The sequence below is a fragment of the Prionailurus viverrinus genome, chromosome A3 (assembly GCF_022837055.1).
Source record: "Prionailurus viverrinus isolate Anna chromosome A3, UM_Priviv_1.0, whole genome shotgun sequence".
Taxonomy (NCBI): Eukaryota; Metazoa; Chordata; class Mammalia; order Carnivora; family Felidae; genus Prionailurus; species Prionailurus viverrinus.
The window spans coordinates 49,901,854-49,919,738 of record NC_062563.1 but is presented as its reverse complement, the minus strand read 5'-3'; the positions used below and the strand labels follow the sequence as shown (position 1 = coordinate 49,919,738).

Below are 17,885 nucleotides of genomic sequence, written 5' to 3'. Positions count from 1 at the left end.
TTTTGGCCTGATCTGTCTGTGTGATAGCACAATGATGGCTTGTTCCAAAGGTGCATTGCTCTCAAAACTGCCATTACCCCTTCAGGGTACTAGCAACTGTACTAGCAGTTTTCAAAGTGTGGTCCCCAGACCAGCAGTATCAGCATCACCTGGGAACTGTTTAGAAACACAAGTTCTCAGACTCCATGCTAGACTGTCAGAATAAGAACCCCAGTGAGTGGGGCCCTGCCATAACAAGCCCTCCATGCACATTCAAGGTGGAGAACCACTGACCTATCAACCCCAAACCAGGGCAGATGAAGGCACTTTTGAAATGGGCAGGATTGGGATTAGTGTCCTGGAGATGACTCTGCTGAACGAACAAAAATGGTATATGAGTGATGCAGTACAGTTTAGTGGTCCTGGGTGTGTCTAGGATCACACCTAGGTTTGAGTCCTTACTTTCCCCTTACTGTTCTTCGTATGCATCTCCTCCTCTGTAAAGTACAGATAGTGTATAACCAAACTCTGTTCTAATTACTATTGTTGCATATCCACCACCCCACGTTTACTGGCGTAAGGTAGCAACCATTTTATTACTCTTGCAGATTCTGTGGCTCAGGGCTTTGGACAAGGCCTGTTGGGGATGACTTATTTCTGCTCCTGAAGGCTGTCTGGGCTGTTGCATCTGCCTTGTTTCTCAGTCCCAGGTCTGGGGCTTAGGCTGGGATGACTGCAGGCTGGGCTCAGCTGGAACTGTGGCCCAAAGCACCTACACAGGGCTTGTCACAGCATGTTGCTGGGCCTGGGGAATGCTGATGACCAGTGCCTCAGAGACCAAAGCAGAAGCTGCTAGGCTTCTTCTGACCAGGAGGGAACAACCTGGGGACACCTGGGGCCGTGGTTAGCAGCAAGTGAGAAGTGAGAGACCTTGTACCCAATCACTGGCTTTTGTTATTTATTAATGAATCATGGGGAAGCCTGTGACCTTGAACTTGGCCTTCAGCAGTGTTACTGGGAATGACGTTTTCTGTTAAGACCATAGGAGTTTGCATTGGATCAGTCTTGGATAAGCGGGAAGCAGGCTTGGGAAGACATGCTGGTGGCCGACATGGCTCTCAAAGTCCATCCTGGGGCTCTGGGATAGCTAGAGTGTCAGGTGGGGTCATGGTGTCAGAGGACCCCTGAGCAGGGCAGATAGAGTATCCAGCCTTCACTGATTTGCTTCTATTACATTTACATAAAACTGCTTTTCAAGTTTCTGTGGAAAGCCAAGACCTAAAACTGATTCTAAAAAAGATTCTTTTTTTAATTAAGTTTTTTATTTTAATTCCTATATAGTTAACATACAGTGTTATATTAGTTTCAGGTGTACAATATGGTGATTCAACAATTCTTTGTATTACTCAGTGCTCATCATGATAAGTGTACTCTTTAATCCCCATCACCTATTTCACCCATCCCCATACCCACTTACCCTCTGATATTTGCAAATGACATAGCTGATAAAGGGTTAGTATCTAAAAAGGATTCTTACCAGTCTTTGAAATTTGGCTCTGTCTTTTGCAGGGCTCAACAGATTAAGGTTTTTGCTCTGTGGCATATAAACTCAGGATGTCAGGAGATTGCAAATGCAGAACTGGAGGGTATGATGTGTGTTGGTTGCAAAACACACAACTAAATTCTGTTTTCTGAACACCAAATTCTGCATCAGATTTTTAAAAACTTTTTTATTGAACATTTTTTAAAATGTTTATTTACTTTTAAGAGAGAGAGACGAGTGCGAGCAGGGGAAAGACAGAGAGAGAGAGAGGGAGACACAGCGTCGGAAGCAGGCTCCAGGCTCTGAGCTGTCAGCACAGAGTCTGATGAGGGACTCGAACCCACGAACCGTGGGATTATGACCTGAGCCGAAGTTGGACGCTTAACTGACTGAGCCACCCAGGTGCCCCAATGAATCAGATTTTTTTTTTTTTAATATGAGTTTTCTTACTTTTAAGCAAGGGTGTAGAAAAACTATTTTTAATCCAGAGATTTCTGGATGCTTTTTGGAGCATGAGTTGCAGCTGTGGAAACCATTTTGCTATACTTTTCTCCTCTTTACAATTGCACCTCCCCTAATTCAGAAGACAGACACACTGAGAATGGAAGATGCTGCACTTCTGTGGTCCACTTTTCTGTCAATGGTTAAAGTAACTTTTCTGAAGTCTTTCAAGGAAGTCTAAATGAAAGTCTAACCCCAGGTCTTAGGAGGAATGTCCTCCTGAAGACACTGAATCCTTCCCAGTTGTCAGACGCACAACTTACTTTAAATAGCAGATGCTTCTGGAAAATTGGCAAATATAATTTATGACTGATGTAATCTCTTAAAATATGCCAGGGAGATTTCCTATTTAAAGAAAACCCATTGTGAATCCCTTTGTGAATATTAACTCCCTCATTTCTTTTGATTAAAAAATTGAATTTCCGTATGTGGGTTCACTTAAAGTTGGGGAGGGGGAGGGATGTACTTAAACATCTGACAAGAGTTCTTGAAAATCCCTACATAAGTGTGTGCCATCTTTATAATGGAAATGATAATCTTATTGTAATCTTTTTTAAAAAACACAGCTCAAGGGGCGCCTGGGTGGCTCAGTCAGTTAAGCAGCTGGCTTAGGCTCAGGTCATGATCTTATAGCTTGAAGGCTCATGGGTTTGAGCCCTGAGTTGGGCTCTGTGCTGACAGCTCAGAGCCTGGAGCCTGCTTCCAATTCTGTGTCTCTCTCTCTCTGCCTCTCCCCTGCTCATGCTCCATCTCTCTCTCTCTCTCTCAAAAATAAATAAACATTAAAAAAAAATTAAAAAAAAAAACACAACTCAAAACCCATGAACCACCAGCAGGCTTTGCTTATCTGTTTGCAGAGTAGTGTCAGGCCTGAGTTGTAGATTTGTACTTAGGAACATCTCTTCTCATCTCATCCTCATGACACCAGTGTGAGGTGGTTGGCCTTCCCATTGTACAGATGTGGAAATGAAGGCTGCAACTTAAGCACAGTGATGAACAGTACAGAAACCACGCCAATACCATAGGGCATACATTCTGCCCAGGAGACGAACCACAAATCAATAAGTGAGAAAATCCACACTGGGGTAACTTGCTCAAGATTTTTCTACCCGCTAAGGAGAGAATTATGATAGCGCCCTTCCACCCCAACCCCATGATAAATGAATCTTAGGCACATGGTCCCTGTCCTCAGGGACTTGTGACCCAGATGGGGGAGGATTTTGCAGAGTTAGCATTATGTCCCAGAGTGGAGACCACTGGGCAGGTAAGTAAGCATTAAATGGTGTGAGCCATGGAGTGACAGGGAGGGAGAGGTCACTGTGTGCTAGGATATTGGAAAAGGCTTTTAGTAGGAGGTGGTGTTTGAGCTGAGCCTTAAATTGACCTAAGTCCTTGCCCACTTGTTCTTGGAAATGGAATTTTCTTGTCCCACTGCCCAGTTCTTTTGGTAGAAGCTTTGTTTTTAAATGTGGAGAAGGGGGGAGTGCTTGGGTGGCTCAGTTGGCGTTTGACTCTTGATTTTTGCTCAGGTCATGATCATAGGGGTGTGGGATCAAGCCCTATGTTGGACTCCACACTCAGCATGGAGTCGGCTTAAGATTCTCTCTCTCTCTCTCTCTCTCTCTCTCTCCCTCCCTCCCTCCCTCCCTCCCTCTCTTTCTCTGCCCCTTCCCCTGCCTCAGATAAAAAAATTAAATGTGAAGAAAGAATTTCCTTTCTTTCACTCCCATCCCCCTTCTTTCTTTTCCTCCCTGCAATGAAGGCAATAGCAGGAACCATAAACATGTGTTAAAAGCCAACACATACATGGCATTTTAGGACCACTATCATCTCAGACCCTGAGCTGTGCTTTGTGTATGTGTTTGTGTCATCTGAGCATCATCCAGGGCAGCTGTGGAGGGTGCTTCTCTTGGGGACACAGCAGAACCATCTGACCCCATGCAGGAAACCCTCAAATGGCCTTTAATTCCTACCTTCTCTCTGAATCAGGAGCCATTACCCCCATGATGGATTAGGAAAGCAAGATTTAAATTAGATAAGCAAAGCACTGTCTGTGGTTAGTGAGTGGTTGGACAGGGTCCAGATACCAGAGCATGGGTTTTTCACATGACTCCAGGCTGCCATCCAGCAAAGGTCTGGCCAGATGTCTTACAGAGAGTCTTATTTTTAAAAAAATTTTTTTTTTTTTTTTTTTAATTTTTTTTTCAACATTTTTTATTTATTTTTGGGACAGAGAGAGACAGAGCATGAACGGGGGAGGGGCAGAGAGAGAGGGAGACACAGAATCAGAAACAGGCTCCAGGCTCCAAGCCATCAGCCCAGAGCCTGACGCGGGGCTCGAACTCACGGACAGCGAGATCGTGACCTGGCTGAAGCCGGACGCTTAACCGACTGCGCCACCCAGGCGCCCCAAAAATTTTTAATGTTTATTTATTTTTTAGAGAGAGACACAGAATGTGAGTGGGGGAGGGGAAGAGAGCAGGAGACATAGAATATGAAGCAGGCTCTAGGCTCCGTGCTGTTAGCACAGAGCCCGGTGTGGGGCTTGATCTCATGAACTGTAACATCATGACCTGAGCTGAAGTTGGACACTTAACCAAATGAGCCACCCAGGTGCCCTGAATCTTTAATTACTCCTGTCCCCAAAGGGAAAAGAAAGGCCCCCCTGCCCACCCATCCCAAATTTAGAATAGATTGTGTGTAGATGTATGCATTCACATCTATCTGCTGGGGCAGGGTCCTGAACCAGCAGCAGCAGCAGCAGCAGCAAGTGGGATCTTCCTAGAGGTGAAGATGTTCATGCCCACCTAGACCTGCTCGTTCAGAGACTCAGGGTGAGGCCTCACCATCTCTGTGCTAACAAGCCCTCTGGGAGTTCTGGAGGATTCAGAAGTGCTAGTTTAGATTAGAAAGAGACTCTGAGGGATAAGGCCACAAAGACAAGAGGTCTGTTCTTTCCCTAAGGGTGGAGCTAACCTGGTGTCCTTTAGACTCCAGTGTTACCCTCCAGCCTGAGGACTTGAATGGTCTGTCCATCATTCCGAGCTATGGTACTTCTTTGCTCTGTGCTATGGGTTAGGCTGCACAGGTACAAATATTGACAGGACATAGGGTCCCAGCCTACAGAGGGGCAGCAAGTGTAAACATCTCAGGAAAAGTTAGAGGGAGGCATGAGGTCCACAGGATGTGAAGTGCTTAGTGAGAGTGGGAACATGTAGGCCAAGACCTGCGCGAGTGTGGGCACCAGGTGAAAGGAAGCAGTGGGGACAATGGGACAGTGTCCCCCAGGCAAGGAGAAACAGCACAAAGGCCCAGAAGCAGGAAGGAGCTCACCAGACTCAACATGGCCAGCAGTGAGAGGTAGATCATGCGCAGCCTTGGCGGATGCTTGTTGAACACTCCCTGTGTGCAGGGAAGGCATGTAGGGGATACTGCACCTGGGGCTCAGTGCTTACCTGCCTGGATTCCTGCCATCCATAAGCCCCAGGAAGATGGGGATACATGGCTGCTCTCACTGGCCACTCATCCACACCCTGGATTCCCAGTGTCCATCCTGTGGCAGATATTTCTCCTCTACTTTTTGCAGCTCTTCCTTTTTGCTTGGTATAAACCAGGTGCAGGATGCCCTGCTGGGGTCTGAGGCTGTGAGGGTCTTGGCTTGAAGCTGGGCCATCACTCATGGGATGAGACGTATATCCTGGTTCCCTGGCTGCTGTGGGAACAAGCAATGCTGGGAGATGAATCCTGGGTGAGGCGTCATGTGTGGTTTGTGGCCTTTTCCACTGTGGCCTTGGACAGGTCACTAGACCACCCAGAGCACCTGGTAACTGTTTTCTAGGCTCCACCTGAGCTGCCCACTTTTCAGGGTGACACAAAGGGTCAAACTCAGAGTGGGAGAAGGTATTTTAGAGCAGGCTTCTTGGTTCGGTGTGCACACATCTCAGGGGGTCTTCTGTGGGGCATGTTTGGTGTGAGGCTTAGAGTTTGCTCTTATAACTAGCTCCCCTGTGATGCCTGGAACAGCCAGGGGCCAGTGAGCACTCATGTGCACATGGGAGCAGCCCCCTCCTCCTGCTGGACCACCCATCCCCACACAGTGCACAGCTGTAACCCAGTCTGTGGATTCTCAGCTGGGCACTTTCAGGTTTGTTGTGACCTTCCCAGGGTCACTTCTTCCTGATTCATCACTTAAATCCTTCAGGGCCCGGAAGCATGGGTGGAGGGTGGGGTGATGGGCTGGTGTTGGGGGGTGGGGAAGTGGGGGGTATGAGTGAGAAAGGGTAAGTCCCTCCTGGGGAGGGGGTAGTCACTGCTTTAGTTCCTAGGTGAGGATGTGGCCTCATCTGCTGATTGTTCGAGAGAAGCCAGAAATCTGTGGTTTTGTGTGAAAACTCTTGATTTCTAAATTTTGGACTAATTGACACCCCCCCACACACACACCCACACACACACACACTGAGGTCAGGCTTCTTGTGCAAACCCAGATTTTGCTACCAATCTCCTCAGTTTGACTTCTTTTTGCATTTTCTATCTGCTGTTTTTTCCCTCTCTTTTTTTTAAATGTTTATTTATTTTTGAGAGAGGGAGAGAGAGAGAGAGGGAGAGAGGGAGAGGGGCAGAGAGAGAGGGAGACACAGAATCTGAAGCAGGTTCCAGGCTCTGAGCTGTCAGCACAAAGCCTGACGCGGCACTCGAACTGATGAACTGTGAGATCATGACCTGAACCGAAGTTGGACACTTAACCGACTGAGCCACCCAGGCACCCCTCTACCTGCTATTTTTATGCAGATAGAATCTGCTATTCTTCTCTTTTGTTTTTCTAGTAATTTAAAGAACTTTCCTGCATCAGTAAGTACTAATAGTATTAATAATTTTTCCAGATGACCTCTATCTTTGTTTATTAAATTTTTTGAGGTATAACTTGTATACCTGTTAGGAGTCAGAAAGTTCAAATGAAAATTTGTTTAATGTTTATTTATTTTTGAAAGAGAGAGGGAGAGAGATAGAGCATGCACACATGCGGGTGCAAGGGAGGGGCAGAAAGAGAGGGAGACAGAGAATCCCAAGCAAGCTCTGTACTGTCAGTGCAGAGCCCCATGTGGGGCTCAAACCCATGAACTGTTGAGATCATGACCTAAGCTGAAATCAAGAGTTAACTGACTGAGCCACCCAGGTAGCCCTGAAATTTTTTTATTATAAGAGTAAATGATAGATAAAATAACCCAAGAAGGAGAAAATGTAATTCAGATGCACATGCAGCTAAAGTACGTAAATATTTTCGTGTGGGTTCACCCTGTCAAGAATTATGGGAATCACATGATCTTTTATGAGCATCGGCTCCAATAACTTTTGTCAGAACAGTTACTTCAGCAAGAAATATTTATTAAAGTCCCTGTAGTTCACTGCATGGTATTATCAGTTGATAACAGTACCTTGCATTCATATAATAGCACTTCAACATTCAGTCTTTGTATTTGATCCCAATTATAGTCTTGTGAGTTAAACATGGTAGATAATGCATATCCCATTTATATGGGATGATTTGGAATTGGAGAAGATAAGTAACTGCACTCAAAAGAAAAAAAAAATACATATATATATATGCCTGAACACTGGGGTGACCCTGAAGACCAGGTTGGCAGAGGCCTGCTGGCCCCAAAAGCTGTTTGTGGTTTTTGTTTTTTCTGCTGAAGGAGAAGTGAGTAATGAAAATCTGGCTGTGAGGGCTGATAGGAAAGAGCGCCTGCATGAACCAGGCAGATCGAAGCTCACCTTGAAATCAAGAGTACTGAACAGGATGTTAGCAAATGAACCTGATCTTACTAATCTTCAGGTTTACAGTAAATCGTCAGAACTGATTTTCTGTTTTTGCGGGCAGTCATGTGATCTGAGCTTGGGTAACAGAGGGGGCGGGAAGCAGAACCTTCCGGAAAATAAGCATGACATTTCTCCATCATTTCATCACATGGAGTAGAGGCTTGTTTGTAGGGTACTAGCTGGACATCTGAGAAGGGATATTGATCCTTGTCTTGGGTCGCACCTCCAGCAGACTCCAGAGCTTTCTGCATGAACTGTATACTGAATCGGGCGGCTTGTTTGCATTAAGCATTCTTTCCAGCATCTCAGGTTACAGTGCTCAGCCCCAGCTGCATGTTAGAACTACCCAGGGAGCCTTGAAAACCATGGAGCTAATTGGGTCAGGGTCCCTGGGGGTGACCTGGGTGACACCCATGTGTGGCCAGGGTTGGGCCCGCAGAGATGAAGTGCCTGCTTCAGAGTAGTCACAAGAGATCGCCCTGCACATGTGAAATCCTATTTGTGTACTGGTAGTTTCATTTTGCAGGCTCTGACAAATCACCTTTCCTGCAAGGAGGTAGAATACTTGCTTTTGAGGATGGTAGGGTCCACCTCAGTGGAGAGTAGCCCAAGCCACAGCAAACCAAACCCTCCCCTTGTCCAACTTTAAAAGCACCAAGTGTAACATCCGTAAAACCTGTTTTTGTGCAGTCAACTGCTTGGATCAGCATGTTCGGAAGTCCCCAGAGAGCGTCGCTTTGATCTGGGAGCGGGACGAGCCTGGAACTGAAGTGAGGATCACCTACAGGTATTGTGTATCCCCTGACAGCATCTCAGTGCCCAGCAGGGTCTCCTGGGCCTTTACATGTGTGTCTGTGGTACACACCAGCCCCAAACACTTTTGATGGGCTGTTTATAGGAGCAAGATTGCCCAGCCTGGGGGAGGGCTGCCCTTGTTCACCTCAGCAATACTTGGTGCTGTTAGGTTCCCACAAAAAGAACTGGGTCTTTGGACACAAATATGACAAATGTTCAAGGCATGGGGAGGCTTTTGCCACAGTGCTGTGTGCTTCTGTCTGGTTCTGAGCAGGAGGTCATCTGAGTATCAAGGGGCATGTTTCAGCTTTGGAAATGTTCTCTGGTCCCAGGAAAGTAAACATGAATGCAAACTGAAAAAAATACATGCTGGAATTAACAAATGAGTCTAATTAGCATCTTTCTCCCAGTGCTCTGAGAGTGGCACCATAAATAAGATCAAGTCATTTCAAGAGGGGTCCTCCCGACATCTTTAGATAAGTGTTCCACACGTTCCATGTGTCAAGCACCTTTCGGGATGTTGTGTGCATGTTGAGGGTTTGAAGGAACCCCGTGTCCAGGAATAGTAACCTGGCTTCCTAAAGCACTGCCTCCTTCTGGAACTGCCTTGCTCAGGGATCTCTGTGGTCAGTCACTGCAGGGCATTGGTTTCCCCTTCCAAGGGGTAAGCCCCCCTCTGCTTAAGCCTAAAGTTACCTTTACAATGCTATCTCAGACCCACTGTGAATCTAAATCATATGACCTTTATCACTACGCACCCTTCACCATCAACTAGTGATCACTCTCCTTGTGGGCAGCTTGTGGCTTTTCTCATCCAATCATTCAACAAGTTTCACTGAGTGCCATTGTATCTGTCAGGACAGGCTGGGGTATATTGTAGTAACAAACAGTCCCCAAATACATGGTAGCATGTGGCTGGATGGCCACTTTAGACTGAATAGTCTGAGAAGGTGACATTGGAGCTGAGGTCTTGTTGCCAAGAAGGAGTAGCCAAGATTGGGGGGAGAATTCTCAGGCCCACCCGGGACTCTTAATAAGCACAGGTGTCCAGGAAACACCTGTGGCTGGGGCAGTAGGAGCGAGGGGGGCATGGTAGAAGGAGTGTTCAGGGAAGGAGGGGGCCTGAGAGCGGCAATAACTCCCCTGCCACTTCGGTGACTTGGGGACTACTGGGCACCCCTAGTTTTCTGTTTGTTTCTCAGACTCAGGTTTTATCACAGACCAAATTCATCAAACCTGGTAAGAGTGTACTCATTGACTTTTGGATGCAGCAAAGTGATGTTTGTTAATCTGCTGCAGCTCCTGGTGGGCACCACCTTACCATCCCCCAACCTCAACAACCCTCGGCTGTCCCAGCTTTTACCAGTGCCTGCATTGTTTGCTGACCTGTCTCTCCATGAGCCTGTACAGATAAACCTCTTGCCTCCATGCAGCCCACCGGCCAGCAGCATTGCCCCCTGGGAGCCTTGGGCCCCATGCTGACAACTGAGGCAGAGCCCCAGGCCCCTATGCACACTTGAGTTTGAGGAACACTGCTCTAACAAACAAACTGGCTTCATTGTTCATTACTATTATTGGCCCAGCTTGATTAATGTGTGATTCTTTAGTAAAAGATTAAGACTGTGGGTGGGGGTAGAAGGGCTTACCAACTGGTTGTTGGAGATAAGCTGGCCCAGTGATGAACCATTTTCCCTTTGTCACTGCCTCAGGTGTGCCTGGACTCCAAGGATACCCCCTTAACTGGACACCCCCCATCCACACTGAGTTAATGGTCAGCAGTGTTAAGTGATCCGAGAGCTGGGCTTGGTCTGGCCTGCTGAGATGTGTGGTTACATGTAAGCCATGGGGGAATTTTCAGGACTGCAGCCAGTGTGTTAAATCTCAGTTCAGTTGCACCAAAGCAGTCCCAGGCAAGGGACATGCTTATGAGTACAGGCAAAGTATTTATTATTCTCTTTCTAAAAATAAACAGACTTAGCTTGAAATGGTTTTATAAACCTTATCTGGACTTAGTACCAGATGACTGTTTCTAGTTGCTGTTTGAGTAAGTGTGTGTTTGAGTAAGTGTTTGAGTAAGTGTGTGTACAGGTTGTTTATAATTCCAGCTAGTTTTTGAGAGATATGGGTTAATTATTCTCCTGGTCATTTTAGGTTTTTGACATGAGGTTTTCTTTCTCCCTGTTCAGAGGAAAGCCACCTAGACATTGGTGCTGGATGTCCTGCCAGCATATAAACTGCCACTAAAATAAAGTGCTCTCCTGCCCAGCGTCTCATGTAGTGGCAGCCAAGGTGACTTTGTCGGCATGAAGACCAAGTTCCAGACTTGGAGCCCTAGCTCTTTCAAGAAACTCTGTGGGGCTGGGGTTCTCAGAGGCTGTGTGCTGGGGACCACACCCACCTTGTCTGGTTGGAAGTTGTGGGTGGCCACTCCAAACTCTTCCCCCACTGTGACCTCAGACACAGAAGGTAGCAGGTTGATGAGTCCAGGACTCACCCCTGGGACAAGCACTGTGGCCTTTGCTCTGGACATGGAGGAATTTGCAATCTGCCATTCTGAAGCTGCCTCCTACTGGCTGGGTGATCTTGTGAAGCTCTGTAATCTCCCATCTGTAGGATGGGTTAATTGTGATAACCAAAGTGATTGTAGGCATGGGGAAGTGACAAAATGTGTTGGAGGTTAAAGTAGTGCTTATTAAATGAACATGGTGATGATTATGGTAGCTGCTACTATTTATCAAGTACTTCCTGGGTTCCAGAACTGTTTTAAGCATTGTAGCTAAGTTATTTTAAGTACCACCGCCTAATTACATAGGAATTATTATTGTTCTCATTGTTACTTCCAACATTTTATTATGGAAAATTTCATAATTTGAAATTTTTCAAGTAGTGCACCTACTGTCTCCCTACCACCTAGATTCTACCGTTAACATTTTACAATGCTTGTTTTTATCACATGTAATTTATATATCCATCCCTCCATGGGTCAGTCCATCTTATTTTTTGGATACATTTCATAGTAAGTTGAAGACATTAACATACGTCCCCTGAGCAATTTGATGGCATGATATTAACTACAGTTAATTGTGTGTTTATTTTCTATTTTTTGCTGTGAGGTTTATATACAACAAAATGCACAAGTGTGCGTTTGCTGAGTTTTGATCAATGTATATACCTGTATAACCCAAACCCCTATGAGATACATAACAAAGAGCACTGTCCCAGAGGATTCCCATGGCCTTTCTCAGTCACCATCCCTACCCTCCTGAAGCAACCGCTGTTCTGATTTTTTTTCCCAAATAGGTTGTCAAAGCTTTATCTTACAGATAAGGAGGAGACTCAGAGAGAGGAGTTGATCTGTCCTGGGGCAGCAAGGTCAGAGTGGTGAAGCCATGTCCCATCCATCACCTACCTCAGCCATGATCAGCAGTCTCACTGGGGCCCGATGATGGAGTCTCTCAAATGGGCTGATGCGGAGCCTCTGCCTGGGGTTTAGCTCACAGGGAATGGTCACTAACTTGTCTCATTCCTTGGGAGCCCAGAATCTCTCCCTTCTGTGACTGCTAAAGTTTTTTGAGGAAGCATGCTCCTGGAGAATCATTGTAGAGCTTGTAATGAGCGCAAGTGACACCTCCACCCTGCTTACCAGAATCTTCACTATTCATCACATGTCTAGGCAGACACACACATGGTACACTTACACACGTACATTTTGAGTGTGCTTATTCTCCAGGTGCGTTTCTACAACCTGCTTTCTCTTTGTGCTTGGGATCTGTCCTGGAACGTTCTCTTGGGTGGCAGGTAGGGTCCTGCCACCTGTTCTGGGAGCTGTGCCCAGAGTTGCCTGTGTGTGGACTCTGCTATTCTGAATACTGGCACATATTTGTAATCTCACCTCCCTCGGGTGGGGAAGGCCTGGCAGGATTGGCTTTGGGAATCTTGGGGAGGCCCTGTGTCCTCACCTGCCCCATCAGTTCCTTCCCTCTGCGACCAGCTGGCACCGGTTCTAAGGCGTACCCTGCCAGATTGACCAGGAAGCTGCAGGAATGTGCTCAGCAGTGCAGGTGGGCCCTGGGATGGCAATGGGGCTCTGGGAGGAGACGAGATAATCAGCATGGTTCTGTTGAGCTCCCTTCTTTAGAGGTGTGACACTTTTTTCCTGCAGGGAAGTGAGGGAGCAGGAATGCTTTGCTTGGCAGGGATCAGCCTGGGATGGTCTGTGCACATCTCCCAGAGAAGAAGGCAGACTGTGACTTTAGGCTGGAGCCAGAGCCAGAGGGCTGCCCCAGCCCACCTTCTAGCCTGCCTCTCTGCCCAGAGAGATGTGTTCAGAGCCAGTTGGAGGAAGCTGTTCTATCGTAGTGAACCAGCAGACTTCAGACCCTGGGCCCCTTCTGCATCCCCTGAGGCTGGGCCTGTGGGCTTGAGGCCTCCGAGGGCAGGGACTTCAGAGGCCAGCTGGGGCACAGATAAGCTGGGTGGCTCCTTGAGGCTGTGTAGCCAAATAGCACTCTAGGCACTGCTCCTTTCAACTGTCCACGTGTCCTTTTCTAGCATAGTGCCTTTTTAGAAGATTGTCCTTCACCTGTAGTTCAAGTGACAGATTCTAGAGGTCCCTGGGGATGAGGACGTGGAGAAAAACAAACTCCTCAGGAAGTTGGTGGTGAGGTAGATTATGAGGCTTCAAGATTACTGTCTGCCTGGAGCCTGGAGGTCTGGACTAGGGATTTCTGAAGCTGGGGATGGACGAGGGCATAGAGTGGAGCAAACTGAGGTCCTGTGGCTGGTCCCAGACTGTGGGGTATACGTGGGTGCCCTGAAACAGAGGTGACAGCAGGATGTGGGTGTCTTACGTAGAGTATTTACCAAGGCTTAGCTCATCTTTTGTCTGAGTTCTCCAAAAAGAGGTCTGAACTTGAACTCGAGCCCAGAGCTTAAGAATTTTAGCCCTGGCCAGTTCTGTGACCTTGAAGCCTGTCACTCTGGGCCTCAGTGGGCCCAGCTATAAAATGAGGGACCAGATAAGACCTGCACTATTCCAACACCGGCAGGTGTGGTTCAGTGTGGTGGTCACGACCAACATAGTTCAATAGAGCTGGACGTCCACAGGCTTCACAAAAAAGGGTAGGTGTTGTCTTGGGTGTGCCCACAACATGAACTGAGTATAGTTTTCACTGTGGGTCAGGGCCCTGGAAGGGGTGATTTCTATGGCTGTTCCATCTTCTTACTGGTAGCAGATGTACACAGTGAGGAACCCCTGTCCAGAGGAGTGAAGGGGATGTCAGGCCTCCTTCTACCCTGCCTGCCTCAGAACCCCTGGATGGACACTGAGGAGACGGCTTTCTTCCCAGACATGGTGGGCAGACACTGGGTGTTATTGAGACTACACAGCCTTGTGCCTAATGTGGAGGGCCCACAGAGAATACAAGATGGGGCCCACAGGGAATACTCTTTCTGGGGCAGCTAGACCAACACACATAGAGCTGTGGGGCAGGTCTGCAGTTTGGAGGCACCTCCTGCACAGGCTTCTTTGTTTCCTTGGCCCTGTTTGTGACAGAAAGGAGGGTCCCTCTGGATTCCAGCAGTAGGAAGTAGGACTCCAGCATGGACACCAGGTTGGAGAAGGCTTTGGGGAAGTTCTGAGGAGGGCTGGGTTTTGAGAGGCACAAGAGGGGGCAGTGTGATGATGAAGACAGAGAAACAATGGCAGGTGAGGGCACTGTAGGGTGAAGTGGCCAGGGAGGGTGGAGGTGGATGGACCCTGTGCTCCGTGCCTGCTCTGTCCTCTGGCTGTGTATGACCTTGAGCAAGTCATTCTACCATTCTGACCCTCTGTCTCCTCATCTGCAAAATGGAAACATCCTTCTCCTCTGCTGGGTATCTGAGTGTGGAGCATGGGGAACAAAAGCCCAGAACAGTGTCTGGGATGATGAAGATTTCAGATTTGATGATGGAAAGGCATGGAATGGCCCTGTGGGGTGGCGTTTTCAGAGTGAGGACTTCACCTCGGGAGGACAATCTCTAGTCAGCTAAAAGGCAGCCCCTTCTCCTTCTTGTGGGCCCAACCCTTGCTGCTTGCTCTTCTCCTTGCCCCCAAATTAATTACTTAAATGAGCAAACTCCTTTGTTAAAATATTAGGGCAGTTGAAGGGGAGGATCCTTAATGGGCATAATGAGGTTGATGGGTTAGGTGCTTTGGGGTAAAACAGCCCTGTGATTAGTGAAGTTTCCCATGGCACGGGCCATCTGTCACACAGAGCAAAGTCAGTTTGCTCAGTGGGCTCCCCTGGATATGGGGAGGAGAGGCCAGAGGCCCTGGGCTCATGTGCTGTGTCCTGGCTTCCCTGACTAAGAGGAGGGAGGTGCCCTCGGCACACTCTTTCCCCTGCTGACCTCTGAGTAACTCTGATTGCAAAACTTGGTCGGGAATCCGCATGCTGACTGCCAGGATCTGGTAGAAACCCTGGGTCACTTGGATTGTGTACTTATCTTTCCTTAAGACTTTGGCTCCAGATGTTGAAACTGAGAAGGGTTTTGAATCTTTCTATACATGATCACTTATTGTTCTTGTTCTTCTTTTGAACCAGCTAAGTCTCTTGGAATTTCATATTTTAGAATGCCAAATCTTGGGACTACAGCAGGAATATTGTACCCTGAGAGTGTCTATCTTCATGGCTAGGGAAACCTCCTTGATGGGGACCCTTCTGAGAATTCTCTGGGGCAAACAGTGGCAGAGGTTTACTTCTGGGAGCACACTTAAGCAAATGCCTCCCTTGGAGCTGGATTCCTCTTCTGCATGCAGGGACTATTGGGGGATGGTTGGGTTGTGGGAGGTGGAGGGGCACAACCTGGTGAGGGCATGGTGCAGGCCCTGCGGTGGGAGTGGACGGGGGAGCACACACCTGAAGGGTGGGAGGGAGTCAAGCTCTGGGGTGGGGAAGGGGCTTGATGCATGTTCCTGAGGAGTGGGGACAGTTTGGGGAGGCGTCTTCTAAGACTAGGTGTTGTCGTTTCTGACTTTTTTCCTTTCTGCTTCTGGAGGCTCAAGACAGTGGGATGAGCCTGACTTGCAGCTTCACTGTGGGTGGCCGTGTGGTGTCACATGGCCCTTCCCCATGTTGGTCTTCATCAGGGCAGCACCCTGGGCACAGAGGGCAGTGGTTGAACCTCCTCACCTGTCCAGAAGTGCACATCGAGGGGGCTGCATCTTCATTTCTGCCCCCTTTCCCTCCCAGTGCCCATTTCCTCTCATGCTAGGCGGATACAGAAGGAAGGGGTCACAATGAGGTTAGACATACTGTCCAATGTAGAGTTGAAAATCGATGCGCAGCTAGAAGGGAGTGGGCCCCTGGCTGGCTGGGCCCCTGGGGAAGGTGACGAAGCATGGCCCTCACTGCTGGGGGGCACATATGGCACTGCACTTGGCCCAGTCCCCAGCGGTGTGGCCCCTGCAGTGCTGGCTTCTGGGCACCCAGTCTGGGGCAGGGCTGAGAGGAGGGCAAAGTGGGTAGGTGGCACGTGGGTGTGCCCTGGGGGGTCCCTTCCCATGCTCAGCCCAGTGTCCAGTCTCCAGTGCCTGCCAGGCTGGATCCTTCTGTCCATGGCCTGCCTGGAACAAAGGGCACCAAGAACAACTCCTGGGAATATTCCTGGTGACTGGGAATGGGGTGTCCAGGCCTCCATCCTCCAAAAGTCACGTCTGACCCTGCTGTCTGGGGGTAGCCCCTGGCTGATTGGACAGGAACTCACACTGATGATCTTAGCTCACATTCATGGTCATCCTTGGTTTTAAAGTCCAGGACCTGAGGTCCCAGTGAGCTTCCAGGATCCTCAAGCTTACCCACCTGGAAAGGTCAGAAATGGGGTTTGAGTTCAGCTTTGTCTGGCTCTAGCTGACGTACTGAGGAATCTGAGTCTTCTTTCTCCATCCTGAGAGAGGAGGTGACAGTGTAAAGGGGCCTCTGGCTGCTCTGCTATACTAACTTGGTGACAGGCTGGACTCCTGGTGGTTCCTGGTGGTTCCTGGTGGTATGTGCAGAGAGGGTGAGCTCTGCTGACAATAGCCTTTTACTGACCAGGACCCTGTGTTCCCAGCATCTGCCCCCACCCCCTGCTTAAGCACACGTTCATTAAGTGCTAACATCAGCTGGCGATGAGGAGGCTTGTCAGTGCCAGCATGCTCTGGGTGGCCTTGAAGAGGGACAAGGGTCAGCTACAGAAGAAGGCGGGGCTAAGGGCTGTCGAGTCCTGCCGTGACTGTGGGACAGTGAGGGGCAGGAAACAAAGTGTGTGAGGGGTGCTCTGGGCCTTGGAATACCTTAGAGGCAAGGGTGGGGGATGCCATGGGTGCCAGGGGAGGGTGACAGAGTGACAGATGGGTGCTGTCAGAACAGGGGCTGCCTGGCCTGGCACTCTCTTACCCTTCACTCTTTGTCCTGGGCCTCCCGTGGCTGTCTTGGACCTATTCTTCCTCCTGGCCCTGCCCAAGACTGTCTTGCACCTCATCTGAATGTGGTAACAGCAGTGGGTCAGGTTTGAATGAGAGGCTTGATAATTTTCCATCAACAAATCCATGTAAACTTCCTCTGAGAGGGCTGGAGTGAGGTTTCTGAGCCTTTGGCAGATAAGGTGACTCATTTGGGCCAGCATATCCCCATTCTCCCTGCTGGTTTTGTTTGGATGAAGTCTTGGGGACACAAGCTTTGACTGAGTTAATGTGGCAACAAGGACATGGAATTTGGAAGAGGGCATGTAGGGTCCTATCAGATGCAGACATCTTCAGAAATTCCGTGTGGTCTCCACACCTCAGTGATGTGTCATTCTGGTATCATCTAAAGCAGTGATTTCCAGCTCAGGGTGTGCCTGACTCCCCTGAGGAGGTTTCCAACAATAAAGACCCAGCCCTGCTTGGGCCCTGCCGAGTCAGGATCTCCTGGGGGTGTCTGGGAACTTTATTTGAAAATACATCTCTGGTTATACAGCTGCTGGCACCCATCATAGGGAACATATCTGTTAGGATTCAGCTGTAGAAAAGGGAAGTCAGTGCCACTCTTTTAAGCAGAGAGGGAGCTTACACAGAGTGCTTACAAAGCCTTTGGGCTGACTCTAGGCCTCACCCTCTGGCACAATCAGAATGGACTCAGGAGACCCCGCAGGCACTGCTGAGTGCTCAAAACACACCACTGTGGCTCTGGTCCGGGGCCAGGAAACCACCATTTTGATGGCTCAGCTGCTCAGTTTTCTCTTGACATCT

At 48.5% G+C, this 17,885-nt stretch overlaps 1 protein-coding gene across 3 annotated transcripts in view; it reads left to right on the top strand.

The window, feature by feature from the left end:
- Window positions 1-17,885, top strand: part of ACSS1 (acyl-CoA synthetase short chain family member 1) — a 69,928-nt gene that overhangs the window by 2,608 nt on the left and 49,435 nt on the right. For all 3 annotated transcript variants that reach the window (XM_047852165.1, XM_047852164.1, XM_047852166.1), the window contains exon 2: window positions 8,531-8,627. In XM_047852165.1, coding sequence (XP_047708121.1) covers window positions 8,531-8,627 — 97 coding nt within the window. The remainder of the gene's footprint in view (window positions 1-8,530; window positions 8,628-17,885) is intronic.